Raw genomic sequence first — 20,397 nt, forward strand, 5'->3', positions numbered from 1 at the left:
ACATTAGCCAATAGTTCTGATGGGCTTATGAGTCTTCACAAGACAGTCAGGGTCACCAAGGGGTGGGACAGAGGGTGTAGGTTTTCCTGATGACTGCATGTCCTCAGGGATTAAGTCTAGCCGATTCTCTCCTGCAGTCACGTAGTAACAGATAGTGCTGATCCATACTGCTGTCCTGTCCCAGTGTCAGGGCCTTGTTCACATTTTAGGCTACCTTATCACCATGGCAACATTCACTTACCATGTGTGCTATCATTGGGAAACTGAGACACAGAAACCTCAATGTGTAGATCTTCCTCACACAGGCCATGGGTGACAGACAAGCTGTCTGTGTACAACCTTGTATACAGTGTCTCCACCCAAGAGACTTTCTCAGGTTTCTGTGGATGGAGAGGAGCTGTTTTCCAGAGATGTTAATCTTGGTCATCAGCAACTCAAGGGAGATGTCTGTTCTAGGAAGTGAAACCAAATGGACAGTTAGATTTGACTCTGGAACTGAACTACCTGCCACAGGAGAATTTGGGAAAAATTCCAGGACTGTGCAACCCAGCTGCTGGACAGGAAATCATGTGTTATCTGGAATTCTGCTGCCACTGCTCCAGAAAGACAAAGGAAGGCTTTGCTTTCTTCCTCCCAATGGACCCTGCATCTAACTCAGGGCTCCCTCTGCCCAGGAAGTGACTATTTCAAACAACCTTAGCACCTGTCTCTCATCATACCTCATTGTACTCCTTAGAGAAGTTATCCTTTCAGAGATTGGCCTTAGGTCTTGGGTATGAGTAACAATGGTCTCATACGGAAAATGTTAAAGTCCAAAATTCCTAACCTAGTTCTGCAGAGCACACCTCTACCTTCTCCAGTAATATCTGCCTCTGCAAACATCCACCTGGGAGTGCTGGAGAGGTGGCTCAGTGGTTGAGAGCAAGGGTTGCTCTTGTAGAGGACTGACATTCTGTTCCCAGGACATCCACGGCAGCTCATAAGCAATCTGTGATTTCATTTCCCAGGGATCCAATGGCCCCTTCTGGCTTCTGTGGGCACCAGGCATACTTGTGGTTCACAGATATGCATGCGGTAAAAATAACCATACACATGGAAAGAAAAACAGAAATGAGGAAAGAAAGAAAAAGGAAGGAAGGGAGGAAGGAAGAAAGAAAGAGAGAGAGAAAGAAAGAAAACAGCAACTAATATTTCAGGAAATATCTCTTTATGGTCCTTACCTGTAAAATACAGACAATGATTTTGCCTCAAGCTTACCTGTACACCTTGTTCTTCACTTTCCTAGATCATTCTGAGACTCCTTTGTTTTGGGGGACCTTACCTCATCTCCATCACCATCATACACCTGAGAAGATTGGCCCATGTTATGATCCAGGCTGCTCATTTAGCTGATTGACAGGCACTCTCCTGGTTTGAGATTTCTGTACACACAATTCCAGATTACATAGTCTGTGGGTGCTTCTCAGGAAAGCTCGATGGGAAGCCTTATTCTGTCCTATCTGTGGGATTTCCTTGAAAATCATTGCCTTTGAAGGTACTGGAACAGGTTTATCAGAGGATATCGGTACAGCATCATTCCAAGGCAGACGGTCCTTGATTGCATAAGAAAACTAGTTAAGCATGAGCCAGAGTGTGAGCCTGCAAATCAACCAGCAAATAGCATGTTTTCTGCCTTGATTCCTTCAGTGCTATAATACAACACAGCCCAGAAGGGAAATGGGCTCTACTCTCTCTTCTAAATTGCTCTTTTTCAGGGTGTTTTTTATCACAGTAAGAGAAAGACACAGAGAACAGTGTATAGGGAAGTCACGCCTATTTGAATTAATGTGATTTGTACTCAAGAGCAACCCCCCTCGGAACTCCTGGGCAAAGAGAAGTTAGGATGTAGATAGCAGTGATTGGCCAGAAAGTGCACGTGCAACCCCCTACATCAGTGTCCTCTCTCTCTCTCTCTTTTTTTTTTCACCAGACAGGATTTCTCTGTAGCCCCAGCTGTTCTGGAACTTGCTCTACAGACTAACCTGGTCTAGACCTAAGAGATTTCCCCCTTCCTCTGCTTCCTGAGTGCTGATTAAAGGCTTTCATTACTATGTCCAGCTGTGTCCTGTCTTTTTAATCTCAAGAGAAATGTCCTAGCATTTTCCTCTGAAATTTCCTGAGCACAAGGCTCTTCCTGAGAATGCTCTTGCTCTGTGTTCACACTACATCTAACTTTAGTCCAGGGCTTCCCAGGACAAATCCTGAACCCTGTCTAGACACCTCCTACAGTAGATGGAATTAGGAGTCCTGAAGAGCACAGTGGTCAGGATGACAGGCCCGGCATCTCACCTGTGCTGAACATATAAGGGAAGTGAATGGTTGGTTTCTTGACCATGCTTGCTGTATCCCTAGACATGACATTGCAGTTCTCCCAGTGATCTCCAGGGGGCGATAGCAGGGTACACGCTCAATGCCATGACCAGCAGACTGCTTTCCATCTCTGTTCCTACTAACCTTGAGCTCCCTCCCTAGACCCTGCTCTGACCTACTGGCTCTTTCCTTTGTCTGAGAATACATTTTTGCATGGGGACCATGATGGTGTCCTCTCTCCTGGCATCTCTCACAGGGGAAGACCAGATTACCACCAGGGAATCACCTATGAAAGGGCAAACGTGACCCAGGAAGACAGGAAAGGACATGGGTTCAGCCAACACATAATGCAAATGCTACCTTGAAACCATCCATAGGGAGATGGAGCCCACAGTCCTTTCAAGGACACACAGGTCACCTCTTTCCCAACACTGAGCACATGAAACTCCTCACACAACTGCTCCTGGACCTTTCTCCTGTATCTTTAATTTGACTGGTGACATTAGTGATAAAGGAATGATCATCGTACCTAGTCATCACTCAGCTGGTCTCTTCCCAGCCCTCAGAGACATTTCTGTCACCTTCTTACCGGGGGTAAATTCCACTTTCCAAGAGCACTGAGAACGTAGGGTAGAGTCTGGGCTCAGCTGGGTCTCGGTGTGACAAGGACACAGAGGCATGATGAAGCTCACTCTTTGGTGCTGACCGGCACAGGCAAGGACACAATAGGTGTCAGCCCTGGGATGAGTCGTTGTTCTCTGAGGGCATGGGGATGCTTATCAGCCTTGTTGCTCAATGTGTTTCTTGGAGGAGAAACAAAAAGGGAAGTTGAGAGGGATGCGGGACAGCACTGAGAGTAGAAGGGATTGAGCAGTGCGTTGGACTCAAATCCCATCACTCGCCATCCATTGGATTCTGGGAAGTGCTCCTGTCTCAGAAAAATCTCAGCCCAGAAAGAGGAAGAACAGCAGAGCCTGAGTTCTGTGTTGGAGCTGAATCTCTTCTCTTCAGAGGGAGGACAGCAAGTGAGATATTGATGGAGGGGTCCTCTGTGCTTCTCTGCAAGGGCTGCACCCCCTGTCAGGGGCTCCTGCTCACAGGTAAGGGTACCCACTCTCTGACTGTGTGGGGAGGGAACTCAGGGGCAGGCTGGAGTCTCCTAAAGAGTCAGGATCTTGAGAAGAGACTCGAGGTTTCTGTTTGCAGTCACGGGGCAGAAGGTACAGTGAGGGACAGAGGCTCGGCAGCCTGAAGCTCTCAGAGGACAGCAGGTGATGATGGTAAGGGAGAAGGCTCAAACACTCGGTGTTCACAGTGAGTTACATTGGCTGCAATGTTCTGAAGACAACTGTTCCCAACCATGGCAGCGTGATCTTCCAAATAGAAATCAAACAGGGGAGGGCTAGTGAGATGTCTCAGTGTGTGAAGTTATGACAACCCAAAACCAACCTTCAGCTCCCACACAGTAGATAGAGAACAGACTCCAGAGAAATGGCTGAGATCTACATGAACAACCTGGACATGAGTGGGAGCAATGAAGGGCGAGGGTCGAGGGAAAGAGAGTGGGAGATCCCAGCTGGATCAAGAAAAGAGAGGGAGAACAAGGAATAGGAGACCATGGTAAATGAAGACCACATGAGAAGGGGAGGAAGCAGAGAGCTAGGGAGGCCCACGGAGATCCACAAAGATACCCCCGCAAAAGACTGCTGGTAATGGTCGAGAGACAGCCGGGACTGGACTTCTCTGGTGATGGGATGGCCAAACACCCTAATAGTTGTGCCAGAAACCCCATCCAAGAACTGAGGAATCTGGATGCAGATATCCATGGCTAGGCCCTGGGTGGAGCGCTGGGAGTCTAATTAGTGAGAAAGAGGAGGGTTTATATGAGCGAGAATTGTTGAAACCAAGGTTGGATAAAGCACAGGGACAAATAACCAAATGAATGGAAACACATGAACTACGAACCAAAGGCTGAGGGGCCCCCAACTGGATCAGGCCCTCTGAATAGGTGAGACAGTTGATTGGCTTGATCTGTTTGGGAGGCATCTAGGCAGTGGTACCAGGTCCTGGGCTCATTGCATGAGTTAGCTGTTTGAAACCTGGGACTTATGCAGGGACACTTACTTGCCTCAATCTGGGAGGAGAGGACTGGACCTGCCTGGACTGAGTCTATCAGGTCAATCTCAGTCCTCAGGGGAGGCTTTGCCCTGGAGGCGGTGGGAATGGGGGGTGGGCTGGGGGGAAGGGGAGGGGGGCAGGAAGGGAGAGAACAAGGGAATCTGTGGCTGTTATGTAGAACTGAATGGTGTTGTAAAATAAAATAAAATAAAATAAAATAAAATAAAACTAAATAAAAAAGAATAAAATAAAAAAAATCAAACACACAAACAAAATGCTCTGGTTCTAGCAGAACTGATGTCAGTATATCCAAAAGAGGAAATTATGGGTTGACTATAATCATAGAGGGAACAGAGAAAAATAATCAGAAGTGAGGACTTTCCAGAGGAGGAGTTCATAGAGGCATTGCTTCTCATTCCAAATACTCTCTGTAAGGAGGATATGGGACACCGAGTGGGGAACCAGGCAGACACCTGAGCAGAGAATTCCTAAGAGGGTTACTGACACACTCAGATACTGTGAGTCAATGGAAGTCATGTTGCTCATGCCTGCAAAGGAGGGTGGGCACACTTCTATTCACGCACCAAAGATGAGTGATGATCACACACATTTAATATTGGTGTTTTTTTTTTCCTCAATTCCTTTCTAGCCTCCCTTTTAACTTTCTGGCACTTGTCCACCACTGCCGATGTGACCATTGAATCACTGCCACCCCTAGTGGCCGAAGGAGAAAATGTCCTTTTCCTTGTCCATGATCTGCCAGAAAATCTTATGGCCTTAGCCTGGTTCAAAGGACTAACAGATATGAACCAAGGAATTGCGGTATATACACTGCACAACAATTTAAGTGTGACAGGGTCTGTGCACAGTGGCAGAGAGACAATATATCACAATGGATCTCTGTTGCTGGAAAACGTCACCCAGAAGGACACAGGATACTACACTCTACGAACCTATAACAGACGTGCAAAAATCGTATCAACAACATCCATGTACCTCCAAGTGCACGGTACGTGATTCATTGTGAATTCTGTGAGCTCTGTGAGTCCTTTTTCACTGGACATACACAGGAGAGTGGTTTGTGCCCACCTTGCCCATAAGATTGAGATGTGTACACGTTACATGTAAATGCATGGTAAATGGGGAGATACCATAGCTGTTCTTAAGGAAGGCATGCAGTTCCTAGTGAAGAAATGAAGTGGCACACGAGAGAGACAGAGACAGTTAGCAACTGGTCATTTATAGTCAGTGACCTCATGGCCTTGCCAGGTGGGGCTTCCCATCAAAGAGTTATTCGTTTCGTGGGTTGACATATGAACACCAGTTATCACTTGTTGTATGCTCTCATGAGCCTCGACACCTATGCATTGTGCCCCAGCTGGGTTTGAACATTCAGTCAGGATACATATGGTGTAGAACAATGGCATGGATCAGAATCTTTCGTTTGAGTTCACCTTGCACACAGGTGGATGCATGGTGGCAAGTTCAGCCAAGGATATCTGCCTCTAACTCTTGAGGTTTTTACCAGGAGTGTTTCCTTGAGAAAGACCATGATTGAGGTAAACATGAGACCCTCACAGAGATGTGAGTACCAGGATGCCCTGCCTGCAGACCTCTGTTTGACACTCAATTCCAGGTGTCCACGAGAAGCATTTTATAAGTGTTGGATTCTGACTTCCTGATGGCAGGGAACAGTGGTCCCTAGTAATGGAGGTCTTGTGATGTGTGGAACCAGACTGCACTGTCATGAAACCTTGGTTGGGCTCCATCTCTTGGACTGTCTTCTTCAGAGAGTCATCAGGGGAGCATAACTCAACAGGTGTCCAGGCCATTAACTAACTGTCCTCATTGGACATATGAGATTTCACATAAAGGTCATGGTCCCCAAGGAGAAGGACTGAGGACACAGGTTCTCCTGACAAGTGCTTGTCCTCTGGGCCCAGCTTGGGGATTTTTTTTTTTCTGCAGGCAAATGGCTACAGGCTGTGCTGATTGACAGCTTCCCAGACATGAGCCTTATTTCCCCTGGTGAACACCAGGGTATGTTATCAGGACACATAATGAACTGGCAGAAAAGTATTTACCTGAACCAGGATCTTACCTCGTAGCCTGGTTCCACCCCTGTTTTCACAGACCTGGAAATCATGGTCCCAGCATTCTCAGACAGGCTGCTTAATGCGTCTGCTACACTGCCAAGGAGATCATGTTCTGTTTCCCACTTTATGTGTTTATATTTTGGGAAATACACAATATCCAAGGGGAATGAACTAAAAAGAGGTTCCAGGCATCTCAGAAAAACTACAGAGCACATGGGCAGACCCATTACACAGATCAGCAGAGAGGAAAGGTGGGAACATGGTCCTGAAAATCTCGCACAGGCTGAAGGAGCTCACAGCCTTTTTCCAGGAATCAGGTTACCTCCTCCCACACACCTGAGATGTGAGACTCCTGTCACATCCTGGGCCTTTTGACCTCAGTCAGAACCGAGTCTGATGGAGACTCCAGTGAGAATAGATCTGTTCTTCCCCCCCGCCCCCACATTAATCATCTGGTCCCTCTGGAGCCTCAAAGGCAGATTTGTCACCTTCCTGCTGGGAGCAGATTCCATGTTTCCAGAGCATTGAGAACACAGGGCAGGCTGGGTTTCTTTGTCACACGGTTGGGCAGACTGTCTCTTTTTGATGTTGACAAACCTAGGCCAGGACACAGCAGAGTGCAGTTCTGTGGTCAACTGCTGCTACCTCATGTCACAGGGATGGTCATTACCCTTGACTCTCACTCCATGTTCTAGAGACAGAAACATAAGGAGAGAATGGGAAAGGAACTTGGGGCAGTCCTGAAACTGGAGGGGCAGAGCAGTGTTTTGAACACAGTCTCACCCTCAACCCATCAGACTCTGGGAGGTGCTCCTTCCTGGGAAGAGGCTCAGCTCAGATGGGGGAAGGACAGCAGAGCTTGGGAGCTGTGATGGAGCTGAAGAACCTCAGAGGGATGACAGATCAGCCTACTGAGGCAATGGAGGCCTCTCTGTCCTCCTGTGCAAAGGCTGCACCACATCTCAGGGGCTTCTGCTCACAGATGAGCAGACCAGGAGTTGATGGCATGAGAGAGGAGAGGACTGATGTACTGTCTGGAGTCTACTGAGTGTCATAAGGACTCGAGTGGAGACTCAGTGTTTGTAGGGGAGAAGATAGAGCAGGAGAGAGGCTCAGCATTAGAGTGCTCTCATTGAATATTAACCCGTAAGGGTGGGAGACATTATTCTTGCATGAAGTTAGTCAGCATGACCCCAATATTTTGAAGACTGATGCTTTCAGCTTGATGGCCCAAATAAAAATCAAGCTGGTGTGGATCACTGATGTGGTCCAATGGATATAGGCATTTACTTCATTGTCTGGCTAGCTGAGACCAATGAACAGAAGTCCTCTGACCTCCACTTAAGTACTATGTCTATATCCACCCCATACACTAGACTAAACCTTACACCACTCACACACAAGTATAATATGTAAACAAGTATAAAAAAATCAAAGATAATAGAATGAGTTAATATTATATTCCCAAACCTGAGTTTCTTACTTAAATCCATGGGCGAACAGGGTTCTGGGACATCATTCATTCAGTCTCCACACGTATCTGTGTTTTTTCTAGGCACTATTTAAAAAAAATACAAGACAACTCATGGTTCTTATGATGTCCCAGTTTGAGTGGACTTGAGGTAAAGAAAGCTAGAAGGAGAATTCAGTGTTGGCTGCAACCCCAAGAGAAACAGAATAACAATGAAATCAGAGTGAAGACACAGGGTCTGTAGGGGAAGAGGTCAGGCAGGCGTCACCCCAACACCAATCCACTGCAAAAGTGAGCAGGGATCTGATGGCAGTAAGTCAGGGCCATGTTCACAACTGAAGAGAGAGATCCACATAGTGGAAATGACTAGTGTGGGGACACTGAACATGGAGGTCATGTGCAGACCTCCACCAACTAGGGCAGGGAGACACCCACAATCCTAGGCTGAGCAATGGACACAGCTGCTCAGGACACAGGGCCTCATAAGTCAAATACAAAAGTCTCATTTCTCTCTCTTCCCTTCTAGCCTTCCTTTGGAAGTGTGGGCGCCTTGCTACCTCTGCCCAGCCCAGTATTGAATTAGTGCCACCCAGCGTTGCCGAAGGGGGAAGTGTTCTTCTACGCATTCACAATCCCCCAGAGAACATTGTAGGCTTTGTCTGGTTCAAAGGAACGATTCACTTCAAGAACGTTGTGGCTACCCACTTTATATCAGACAGGAAGTCAACTGTGTGGGGGCCTGCATACAGTGGCAGAGAGACATTGCACAGTGATGGATCCCTGTTGCTTCACAGTGTCACTCAGAGAGACGGTGGATTGTACACCCTACGAGTTCTGAGAATAGACATGGGAAAGGAAGAAGCAGAAGTGCAGCTCCAGGTGGACAGTAAGTGACTCTCTGTGACTGTTCAGCTCTGGGTGGGGCTTAGACACACAGGGCTGTCATGGCTGCCCTGGACTCCCTTCCCTCTGCACTGTGTCCCCACGGGGAGGTTTGAGCACTTAGCACAGGACACACTGGTAGAGACAAATGACCACAGATCATCCTCTATCTTCTGACTCCACCTGCATCAAGGAAGACCTTGATGGAAAGTAACTCAGCCTAAGATGCCAGAATCAGCCCAGGCTCTTGGGGCTCTAGAGTAGAGAGGCTTGAATCCTGTCATCTTTCCATGGCTGGACTAAAGTGATGCAGGGGAGCATTTTCTAGTGCTCTATACTTACAGTCTCTCAAAGATGATAGGGAACAGTGATTTAAGAACATCCATATCAAACTGGAATATTTAATAGCTCCAAATTGAGAGTGTCATAAATAAAATCCAGGAACTGGTGTAGAGCTCATGAAGGGGTGCTTTCTACTGGCTTTCTCTTTATACTTGTTCAACTAGCTCTTATATCACCCAGGACTCCTAGTCCAGGGCTTGAACTGCCTGCATTGATCCAAATCCTTTTGCATAAATCCCCGATTTAAAATAAATGTAAACTGTACTCTTGCTGACAGGCCAATCTGGTGGTGGTGTTTACAACTGAGGCCTTGTCTTGCAAAATGACTGTAGCTTGTGTCAAGTTGACATAAAACCAGCCAGCCTAGCACCCAGGCCTTTTGAAGACCTGAGCCTGCCTTAAAGATCAGACTGCTTCCAGCCCCCACACAGCCCCAGACCTAAGGGCTACTTGACAGAGCAGCAAGTTCATCTGTTAGGTGTGGTCAGGGGTTGAGTGTTGCCTCAAAGAAACTGAAGAAAAAAACCTAGAAAGCGAAAGTTCCAGGCCTGTTGAGTTCTGGGGAGGCATCATCTCAGTGTACATGAGTGTGTGCAGTGTCTGATTGAGGCCTGTGAGGGAGCAGCCTTTTAGACACCCAAAGGGTGCAGTTCCATGAAGAGGACATGGCACTATGAGGGGCACTGTTGGAAAGGAGGAGGTCATGTTTCTGTTCTTCATTAAGTGGGATAGACAAACACAGACCTGCACCTCTAGGCTGAGTAATGAATCCATCTGCTCAGGATGGAGGTCATCACCTTTTCCACAAGCACAACGATCCCCATGTGATGATTTTTTTCCTGTTTTCCTTCCCAGCTTCTCTTTTTCTGTTCTGTAACCCTTTTACGTCTTCCCAAATCATGATCCAACCGGTGCCTCGGTATCCTGCTGAGGGGAAAAGCGTACTTCTCCAAGTTCACAATCTTCCAGAAGATCTACTCACCCTTGTCTGGTACAAATCAAAGTTTAGTACTTCGGTCCTTAAAATTGTAGAATATAGCAGAACCATCAATTCCATTTCCTGGGGGCCTGCACACAAAAGAAGAGGGATGGTGTACAATAATGGATCCTTGATGCTCCAGGATGTCAATGAGAAAGATGCAGGAATGTACACACTAGAAGTTTTAAAGAAGAATTCCCAAACTGAAAAAGCATACGTGGAATTTTATGTAAAGAGTAAGTGACTACAGTTTCCCATGGCTGGGGGTGGCTTTTCCTACATCATACACTAAACTGTCAGGATTGGGCTGTGCCTGCTCTCTCCCCCATTGCATTGTGTGCCACACCGGGGTGTCAGCTCTTACTGCAGGACACATATGGGGTAGACAAACTGTAATAAATTAGAACTCCTCACCTGTCTTTATGTGCAAAGAGGAGGACCTGTGCTGGGTATCAGCTGCAGCCCAGACACTTTGGAGCTCTCACCATGCACATATCTCCAGAAAGACTCTGTGGGAGTTAGGTAGTCCCTGGCTAAGGAAGCCATGAGGTCCTCACAGAGAGCACAAGGAAGCCCTGAATCCAAAGCTTTGCCCTTGGATAGACTCAAGGTGACATTGGGGAGGTTTTTCTAACTGTTTCTATAGATATCCTGTGAGAGCTGACAGGGAACAAGGCTTTGCTGACTGTCCAGTCATGGGACTGATTATTCCATAGAGTGTGGAACCAGCTGTGTACTGACATGACAGCTGCAGTTAGGTAGGTCACCTGAGCATCTCCTTCTCCTGAGGCTTAGTGGACAGGTGTCTCGGCCATTAGCCTATAGTTCTGATGGGCTTGGGAAACTTCACAGGAAGGTCAAGGCACCCAGGGAAGAAACAGAGGAGGTAGATACTCCAGATTCCTCCTTCACTTCAGGGATCCAGCCCAGGGAATTCTCTTCTGCAGGTGAATAGTAACAGATGCTGCTGATGTGAGCAGCTCCCCATCCCAAGTTCAGACCATTGCTCATAACTAAGCTTAACTCATGGGCAAAGCAATGATCATTAGGGAGAGCTAGATGTGCCTGTTACAGGGAAACTGAGACACAGGAAACAGTGCCTGAATCAGGGTAACACAGTCCCTGGGTAGGAGATCCAAAGTAGAAGATACGTTTATAGACACAGCTCCAAATTCTCCCCACTGGAAGCTTTATAAAGTATAAAGAGGGCCTGATAGAACTCTCAGGACTACTGCCATTTACTACCTTCCTCCTTTTCTTTATAGAGTATGTGACGCAGCCCTTTGTTCAAATCACTGATACTACAGTCACAGGAGGTACATCTGTGATCTTCACCTGCATTTCACCCGACACTGATATCTCTATCCGTTGGATCTTCAATAACCAGAATCTGCAGCTCACAGAGAGGATGACTTTGTCCCCAACCAAGTGTGGACTCAGAATAGATCCTGTCAGGAATGTGGATTTTGGAGAGTATAAGTGTCAGATCTCCAACCGATTCAGTTTGAAGACTAGTCTCCCAGTCTTCTGGCCGAGATGATTTAGTGACCTCTCCTCTCATCCTACAGCAGAGTGGTGTCATTTCCTTATCAATGGGTTACAAAATGGAGAAAAATTATGTGATGAAAATGATTAGTTACTACTCTGGTACAGCCATCATGGTGACTCATGGCTATAATCCTGAGATAAGTGTGTGTAAAGGGAAGGCCAGGATTTAAAGTGAGGTTGTTTTGAAAGGAAAATAAAGACATCAATATGGTATATAAAAATTCAAAGTCCTCAAGAGCTTAGGTTGTGGCTGAAATACATAGCAATACCTTGGAATTCATGGGAAGCAATTTCAGGAGCCCTCAAACGTTTGGAGACTGCTGTGAAAATGGTGCATTGCTTGCTTAGAGAAAAGCATCCTCTCATACGGTCAAATACATTCACTGTTTAACTAATTCACCTAGGTCCAGTGCTGCCTGCACACCCTCATCCATGTGAAGTGAGGAAGAGTGACAGGAGAAGGGTCCGCTCGTGTTTCACTGTGGACATAGCGGGTTTCTAAACAGCTTTGATCCACAATTTGTTTAATGCACAGATGTAAAATCCTTCACATAAGAGCAGTCATACTGTTTTCATCCTGAGAGTGGCATTCACAGTGGGACCTTGCACATGAGTGTTTTCCTGTTAATATGTGTTTCTTTCCTTTTTTTATTATCCTCTTATATATTACATCCTGACCACAGTTGCCCCTCCCCCAACTCCTCCCTAAACTCCACTTCTCTTCTACCCCAGATCCACTCCTTTTTTGCTTCACTTCAAAAAAAAATGATCAGGCCTCCCTGATATATCTACAGAACATGGCACAACAAGTTATATTAGACTTGCCACAATCCTTCACATCAGAGCTGGGAGAGGCAACTCAGTAGGATGAAAAGGCTTCAAAGGGCAGGCAACAGAGTCAGAGATGTCCCCACTTCCACTCCTAGGAGTTCCAGGAAAACACCCATCTACATTACCATAACTTATATGCAGAGGCCCTACCTTAAACCCCTGCAGGATCTGTGATTATCTCTTTAGTCTCTGAGATACTCCATAAGCCCTGCTGAAATAATTCTGTGTTCCATGCTCTCATGGTGTTCTTGTCTCCTCTGCTTCCTACAATCCTTCCTATACTCTGTGGAGTTCCCCTGCTGCCGCCAAGTATTTGGCTGCGTGTTCCTGCAACTGCTCCCACCAGTTGCTTGATGATGCCTCTCTGATGACTATTAGGCTAGGCACTTACCTTTGAGTAAAAGAGAGCATCATTAGTAATCATTTCATTGAAATGTTTTCCCAGTCATGTTTGTTTCTATCTTGAATTTCTGGGTTGTCCAGCCTCTGGTTCCTGGCCATCCAGGCAGTGTCAGGTCTAGTCTCCCTATCATGGCATGGGCTTTAATTTGGACAAGTCATTGGTTGGCCACTTTCACAAGTTCTGTTCCACCATCACCCCAGTACATCTTACAGAAAAGACAGATTGCAGGTCAAAGGTTTTGTTGTCCCAGTCCCACTGCTAAAAATCTTCTGTGGTTATAGAAGATGGCTGTTTCATGCTATCTATCCCTCACCACTAGGTGTGTTTACTGTGGTCATTCTTATGGATTCCAGGGAGTTTCTACTGTAGTAGGTTTCTACATTGCTCTCCAAATGCCCCCACCATTCCCGTCATTACTCCAAGTACTCTCTCCTTACATTCTACCTTCCTCCACCTGTTTCCTTCTGTTCCCATCCCTACCTCCACGCAGTCCTTCCACAAAATCTATTCTATTCCTTAAGACTTCCCAGGGAGTTATATGAGTCCCACTTGAGTCCTTCTTGTTACTTATCTTCTCTATGCATGTGATAAAACAGGATATCTAATTGTTTGCACTCAATATTAATTTATAGTAGTAGAGCTCAGATAGGTGCATTTGTTTGCCAGCTCCAGAAACTTCTGTGGAATTTTTGTATTTTCCAAAAATATGTTCATGTCATGTGCAGATCTATTTTACAGACAATTAACTGGCCACATTTTATTTATTTGCATTCCCTAAATGTTCTGTCCAGGACATCTATGAGAATACTGACAAAAAGAGGCCACCAAAGCATCCTTGTGTAGATCCTGGTCTTACAGGGAAAGCTGTAAGTGTCCCCATGGATACTGAGTTGGCGGTGGGTTTTCACATGTCTCCCTACTGCACTGGCCTCTTTCTACCCTAGTTTGTCTGTTTTCAACATTAAAAATTGTTCACTTTTGTCAGACTTCTTTATTGATTCAGTCTTAACAGTTTTAAGTGGAATCAGTTTTATGTTTCTTCATGGTTTCTCCTCTGTAAAGTTCTGGGTCTCTAGGTCTTTGTTTCATGTAAGTCACTCTACAGTCATGGAAACATGTTTTCCTTGAATTAAGTAAGAATTGACATGGACAATGTTGACTGGTGAAGGTATCAGGTTCAAGTTGGAGGGACCTTGGCAAGACTGAGGCTGTGACCATTTCGTTGAGAGCAATCAGACTGGTAATACCATTATCAGAACCGGAATGCAGCAGCAACTGCCAGCATCAATAGACTTGTAGTTGCCAGGATATAGCATTATGCAATCTATCGCTGGGGGGTTTTATTACTTCTTTCTGTTTATTAAGCATATCTCTCAGAGATCAATTTGATCTTTCTATAACTGCTTGTCCTGGAGGATTGTGTGTTATGCCCGTTATACCTTTTATGTTGTCATATGCAAAAAAAAACTAGTTTCATTTTACTCGAGACATATGCTGGAGCATTTTCAGTCTCGATTTTGACAGTTATCCCCATCGTGGCCATAACTTTTAACAAATGAATGTTATGGAATGAGCCTTTTCAGAACTCAAAGCAGTTGCCAAATAAAATGCTGAATATTTATCTATGGTGTGGTGTACAAACTTTATTTTTACAAACTCTGAAAAATGTAACATATCCATTTGCCAAATTTTATTTTTTGAATACCCTTTGGGTTACTTCCTGCAGGTAGTGGAATTTAGTTATACCAGCAACATGTAGGACATTTTCTTATAATTTCCTTAATTTGTTGCCAAGTGATGGAAAAATTGTTTTTCAAACCCTTGCTATTGACATGGTGTTTTTCAATGAAATTCTGAGGCTTCTAACACATTTCCTACCAATAGTTTACCAAATTCATCATTACCTTGTGTTAGAGGACCTGGTAGCCCTCTAGACCCACATAGGATCTGATATGTGTTATATAGAAGGGATTATTTCTATTTCTGATTATTTCTTGTAACTGAACAAATAACAAAGTCAATTCTGTATTATCTGGAATGAATTAATCAGTTTCAATATGTAAAACAACTTTCTGAATATTGAGAGTTAGTAACTATATTAAGAGGTTCTGGAAAATCTAATAATACCATGAGAATAGCATATAATTCTGATTTTTGAACAAAATCATAAGAGATTTGAGCCACTTTATTCAAATTTCCTGATTTATATCCTGCCTTTCCTGATTTTTTGCATCATTATAGAATGTAGAGGCTCCAGAAATTGGTGTCCCTGTACAATTTGGGGAAGGGTCTCTTCATAAACTCTTAGTTCTCTTTATAAACTGAATTATCTTGCTTTTGGGATATTTGTTGTTAATCTCTCCCAAGAATTACTGCAAGCTCTTTTCCAATGTTCATTTTCTATCCATAAAGAAGAAATCTCAGCATTAATAAAATGTTCTACAATTTCGGCTGGGTCTATTTCTGCTAATTGACTAAGTCTCAATTTTCATTTTAGAACCAACTCAGAAAACTTTTCTACATAGGTCTTTACTTTTTTACTCTATTTGTGTGGCAAAAATATTCATTATAAGATGATATCTTCTCTCTGCATTAAAACTCCTGTAGGGGAATGCATAGATGGTAAAATAACCAGAATGCAATCAAGCTCTGGATTCAAATGATCCATATGTGCATCCTCTAATTTCTTTTCTACCAAAGTCAATTTTCTCTTATGTTCAGCTGATAATTTTCTTGGACAATTTAAGCCCTTGCCACCTTGAATTACTCAGTTCTTGTGTTGTTAATACAGTTGTGGACTGTAGCAAGTTATTGTCTCCCAGCAATTTTGGAAAGTCATTAAGAGTCCACAATTGATCTCTCCTGATTTATACCTTTTGGGGTTGAATTCTTTGTAAACTTATTTTATATCTTAGGTAATTAATAGAATTACTTCTTTGTATTTTTTCAGGAGAAATTTGTAATCCTCAACAAGGGAAATTTTTCTTTATTTCTTCAAACATTTTCTCTAAAGTATCTACAGTTGAATCAGCTAGTAAAATATTATCCATATAAAGGTAAATTGTAGATTGAGGAAACTGTATACAAATCATTTTATATGGCTGTCCTACAAAATATTGGCACAGAGTTTAACATCCCTTGTGGAAGAACCTTCCATTGATATCTCTTAACAGGTTGAGAATCATTACAATTAGGCACATGAAAGCAATTTTTTTCTCTATCCTTTTCTTGTAAAGGTATAATGAAGAAACAGTCTTTTAAATCAATGACTTTAATAGACCATCTTTTAGGTAACAGAGAAGGAAGGGGAATTTTAGGATGCAGAGAGCCCATTGGCTGAAGTACTTTATTTATGGCACTCAAATCTGTTAATATTCTCCATTTTCCAGATATATTTTTAATAACAAATACAGGAGAATTCAAGGGACTGGTAAGTTTGAAATATGTTGAGCACTCAGCTTCTCCTGTACCGGTCTGCAATTTTTCAGATCCCATAGGCCATTTTCCACCCAGACAGGTTTGTCAGTTAACTATTTTAAAGGTAGGGCTGCTGGTACCTTTGAAATATCATCAGCTATTGTGTCCTATTTATATACAAACTGAATAGTCAATGACTGTACATTATAATACCTTTTAATATTTTCCCCAGAAACATGTTGCTTTATGGTTTGTTTCTAAGATTAGAGGAATGTTCACTCAGTTATTCCATTGCTGTAACAAATCATGTCCCCATAAATCCATTGGTATATTAGCCACATATATCTTTAATTTATCTCCCTGTCCTTCTGGCCCTATACATTTGACCCATCTTGTTCTTTGTTTTACTTGAGATAAAGTTTTAATCCCTAAAAGCTGAACATTTACATTCTGAAGAGGCCAATTTGGATGCCAAGATTTGGGTGCAATTGTTATTATATCTGCTCCTATGTCTACAAAACCTTCAATTACAATATCATTTATTCATATTTTTGTCTTTGCCCTGTGAACACTTACAGAAGTTTGCCAAAATATTTGCTTTATGGTTTCTTCTGAAATTTTTGTTTTATCTTGTAAAGATGCTCTATCATCCCGAGCACTATGTTTTTTTTTTTTTTTTTTTACAATAGGCATTAGGTCCTTTAATTGCTGTGGGCACAAGTTTCCCCAAAGGTGACATGGAATGACTGAACCAAATTTGACATGGGGGCCTGTGAGAAGCTTCCCAAGGCATTTCCTGATGTCAAAGGGTTACATTTCTGTCTCTTGTTGATCTGCATTCACTGGTCCAATGTCAGCCTTTGCCACATGTTCTACATTACTCCAGAAGGTAAGGAGCTTCTGTTTGGATTAGAAGAAACATTATCTCTAGGAATGCCCTGTCTATAATCTCCTTTTAGGTGATTTTATTTGCCAAAATTAAAACACCTGACATTTTGATTTTTCTTCAAGCCTCTAGAAATCACTTCTCATATCCAAGAATCATCATTGAGTTCATTACTTAAGGCCCTTCATTAGGCCTACCTTATCCAGGATCTTTGTTGATGTCTGTGGGATTTTTGACTACCAGGGGCCTTGGGAGAGCTGGGTCTGGTAGCCTGGGCAACTGCTCTATGTAACAGATGAAATAAATGACTGATGCCCATTTCAAGTCCCAAGTTCCTCCTATTATTAACTCTAATGACAATCATTGTGGGGCCTTTTACCCTTCTATTTCTGCTAGTTTACCTTGGGCTGTTTCATCATTAATGCCTAAACTAGATGATGATTCCTGTCTGGGTACCCTTAAGCTGATGGCTATTAGATCCCAATATACACAAGTACCCATCACAGAGTCCAGGACTTGACTGAGGATACAACTCAACATGGGAATGAAAGAATCAAAGTTGACCTGTAAGCTCCACTTGCCCAAGGACAGATATCTTCTAGGACTGCTTGGGGCTACTGTTTATGGGAGATAACAAACCACATGTTTTCACTCTTCTTAACAAGTTTGTTTGACTCAATAGCACCTGATGTGCTTGAAGACATGTAGGTGGGAAGTATATAGGAAGCAAGTATGTCAGGATATATGCTTGCCCCTTACAGGATCTTGGGAAACACAGTGGCCTTGTGGTTTTGTCTTTCTAAGCCTCTGCAAAATGTGACTCATTGCTATTTCCTAGGAGGCCATGCTATGCTATTGGCCAGAGCCCATGATCCTGGCCAGTATTTAATTAAAAATTTCTTCAAATTTAGCTCAAAAATAGTGGAACTTGCCTTTCTCTTGCAATTCTGAGGTTTAAAATCAAATTACTGGCATTGCATATTATCCTCCTTAATCTTTTCTGGAAAGAAATAATAGACAACCAAAACATTATTTAAGAGTGAGTCCTGCCTCTGGGACACAGCTGGGACCCAGGCTCTGGGACACAGCCAGTCCCAGGGAACCCCCACCCAACTCTGCCCCAGTTGCTGGCCAGTAGGAAAAACTCCCCATGGCTAGGCTCCACCACCAAAACTCTCCATTGGACAAGCAAGCTACAAGACCCATGCCCTACCCCAATACCCATCTGGCTGTGACCCCAGCAACTTCTTGAGACAAGGAATCCACTAGCTCCCTTTGGACCAAGAGGTGAGCGACTCCTCCCCAACCCAGAAAGTCCTGCTTCTGTGACCCAGGCTCTGGGACACAGCCAGTCCCTGGGATCCCCCACTCAACTCTGCCCCAGTTGCTGGCCAGCTGGGAAACCTTCCCATGGCTAGAATCCCCCACCAAACTCCCCCTCCATTGAACTCTGTAATCTATAAGACCCATACCCTACCCCAATACCCATCTGGCTGTGACCCCAGTAACTTCCTGAGACAAGGAATCCACCACCTCTCATCGGAGCAAGAGTGGCTTCCTGAGACAGAGTCTGCCAGCTCTCACTGGACCAAGAGCCCTGATAAAACCAAGGGCTATTCCCTGAGTCACAGAATCAACTAGCTTGGATTGGGCCAAGAACAGCTCCCTGAGATTCAGAATCTGCCAGCTCCAATTAGACCAAGAGCTAAGATTGGACCCAGAGGGGTCCCCTGAGACACAGACACAATAAGCACAGAGTGGACCAATAGCAGCTTCCTTACACACATACAACTCTTGCACCCATTAGAGGAGGAGATGGGCAGATGTCAATGCAAAAAAATACATACAACGATATAACGAGCAATACAGCATCACCAGATCCTAGCCCTCCTCCAACAGCAAGACCTGAACATCACAACGTAGAAGAAGCAGAAGAAAGGAACCTTAAAAGTAGCTTCATGAAGATGCTAGAAGCCTTTAAAGTAACAATGAAAAATTCCCTTAAAGAAGTTGAGGAAATGACAAACAAAAAATTGGAAGAAATAAATAAATCCCTTAAAGAGAGCCAAGAAAACCATGAAAAAGCAATTAAACATGTGAAGGAAACAGTTGAAGATCTGAAAATTGAAATAGAAACAATGAAGAAGACACAAAAAGAGGGAATGCTGGAAATAGAAAATCTGAGTAAACAAACAGGAAAAATGACTAAAGCTTAAATAACACTCAAACACCACACATTAATAGTGGGAGTCTTTTTTAAATTCTTTTTTTATTATTTATTTTACAATACTATTCAGTTCTACATAATAGCCACAGATTCCCTGTTCTCTCCCTTCCTTCCCCCTTCCCCTTCCCCCAAGCACACCTCCCATTCCCACCTCCTCCAGATCAAGGTCTCCCCCAAGAACTGGGATCGACCTGATAGACTCAGTCCAGGCAGGTCCAGTCCCCTCCTCCCAGATTGAGCCAAGCATCCCTGCATAAGTCCCAGGTTTCAAACAGCCAACTCATGCAATGAGCACAGGACCCGGTACCCCTGCCTAGATGCCTCCCAAACAGATCAAGCCAATCAACTGTCTCACCTATTCAGAGGGCCTGATCCAGTTGGGAGCCCCTCAGCCTTTGGTTCATAGTTCATGTGTTTCCATTCATTTGGTTATTTGTCCCTGTGCTTTATCCAACCTTGGTTTCAACAATTCTCGCTCATATAAACCCTTGTCTTTCTCACTAATTAGACTCCCAGCGCTCCACCAGGGGCCTAGCCGTGGATGTCTGCATCCAGATTCCTCAGTTCTTGGATGGGGTTTCTGGCACAACTATTAGGGTGTTTGGCCATCCCATCACCTGAGTAGGTCAGTCCCGGCTGTCTCTCGACCATTGCCAGCAGTCTTTTGTGGGGGTATCTTTATGGATTTCTGTGGGCCTCTTTAGCTCTTTGTTTTTTCCTTTTCTCATGTGGTCTTCATTTACCATGGTCTCCTATTCCTTGTTCTCCCTCTCTTTTCTTGATCCAGCTAGGATCTTCTGTTCTCTTTCCCTTGACCCTCGCCCTTCATTGCTCCCACTCATGTCCAG

The 20,397-nt window shown here is 44.2% G+C and overlaps 1 protein-coding gene across 1 annotated transcript; it reads left to right on the forward strand.

The window, feature by feature from the left end:
* The first annotated feature begins 3,385 nt into the window (after window positions 1-3,385).
* On the forward strand, window positions 3,386-11,777 carry LOC114682320 (pregnancy-specific glycoprotein 22-like). Its single transcript, XM_028856158.1, has 5 exons — window positions 3,386-3,449; window positions 5,117-5,476; window positions 8,561-8,920; window positions 10,114-10,473; window positions 11,503-11,777. The coding sequence occupies exons 1-5, from the start codon at window positions 3,386-3,388 to the stop codon at window positions 11,775-11,777; spliced, it is 1,419 nt and encodes a 472-aa protein (XP_028711991.1).
* The last annotated feature ends 8,620 nt before the right edge of the window (window positions 11,778-20,397 follow it).

Source organism: Peromyscus leucopus, chromosome 1 (assembly GCF_004664715.2).
Source record: "Peromyscus leucopus breed LL Stock chromosome 1, UCI_PerLeu_2.1, whole genome shotgun sequence".
Classification (NCBI taxonomy): Eukaryota; Metazoa; Chordata; class Mammalia; order Rodentia; family Cricetidae; genus Peromyscus; species Peromyscus leucopus.

Bases quoted from the DNA above. Each gene is read 5' to 3' on its own strand.
- LOC114682320 (XM_028856158.1), top strand. From the start codon at position 3,386: ATGGAGGGGTCCTCTGTGCTTCTCTGCAAGGGCTGCACCCCCTGTCAG. The intron at 5,477-8,560 runs GTACGTGATTCA...CTTCCCTTCTAG, and splicing joins CATGTACCTCCAAGTGCACG to CCTTCCTTTGGAAGTGTGGG. The intron at 8,921-10,113 runs GTAAGTGACTCT...TTTCCTTCCCAG, and splicing joins AGTGCAGCTCCAGGTGGACA to CTTCTCTTTTTCTGTTCTGT.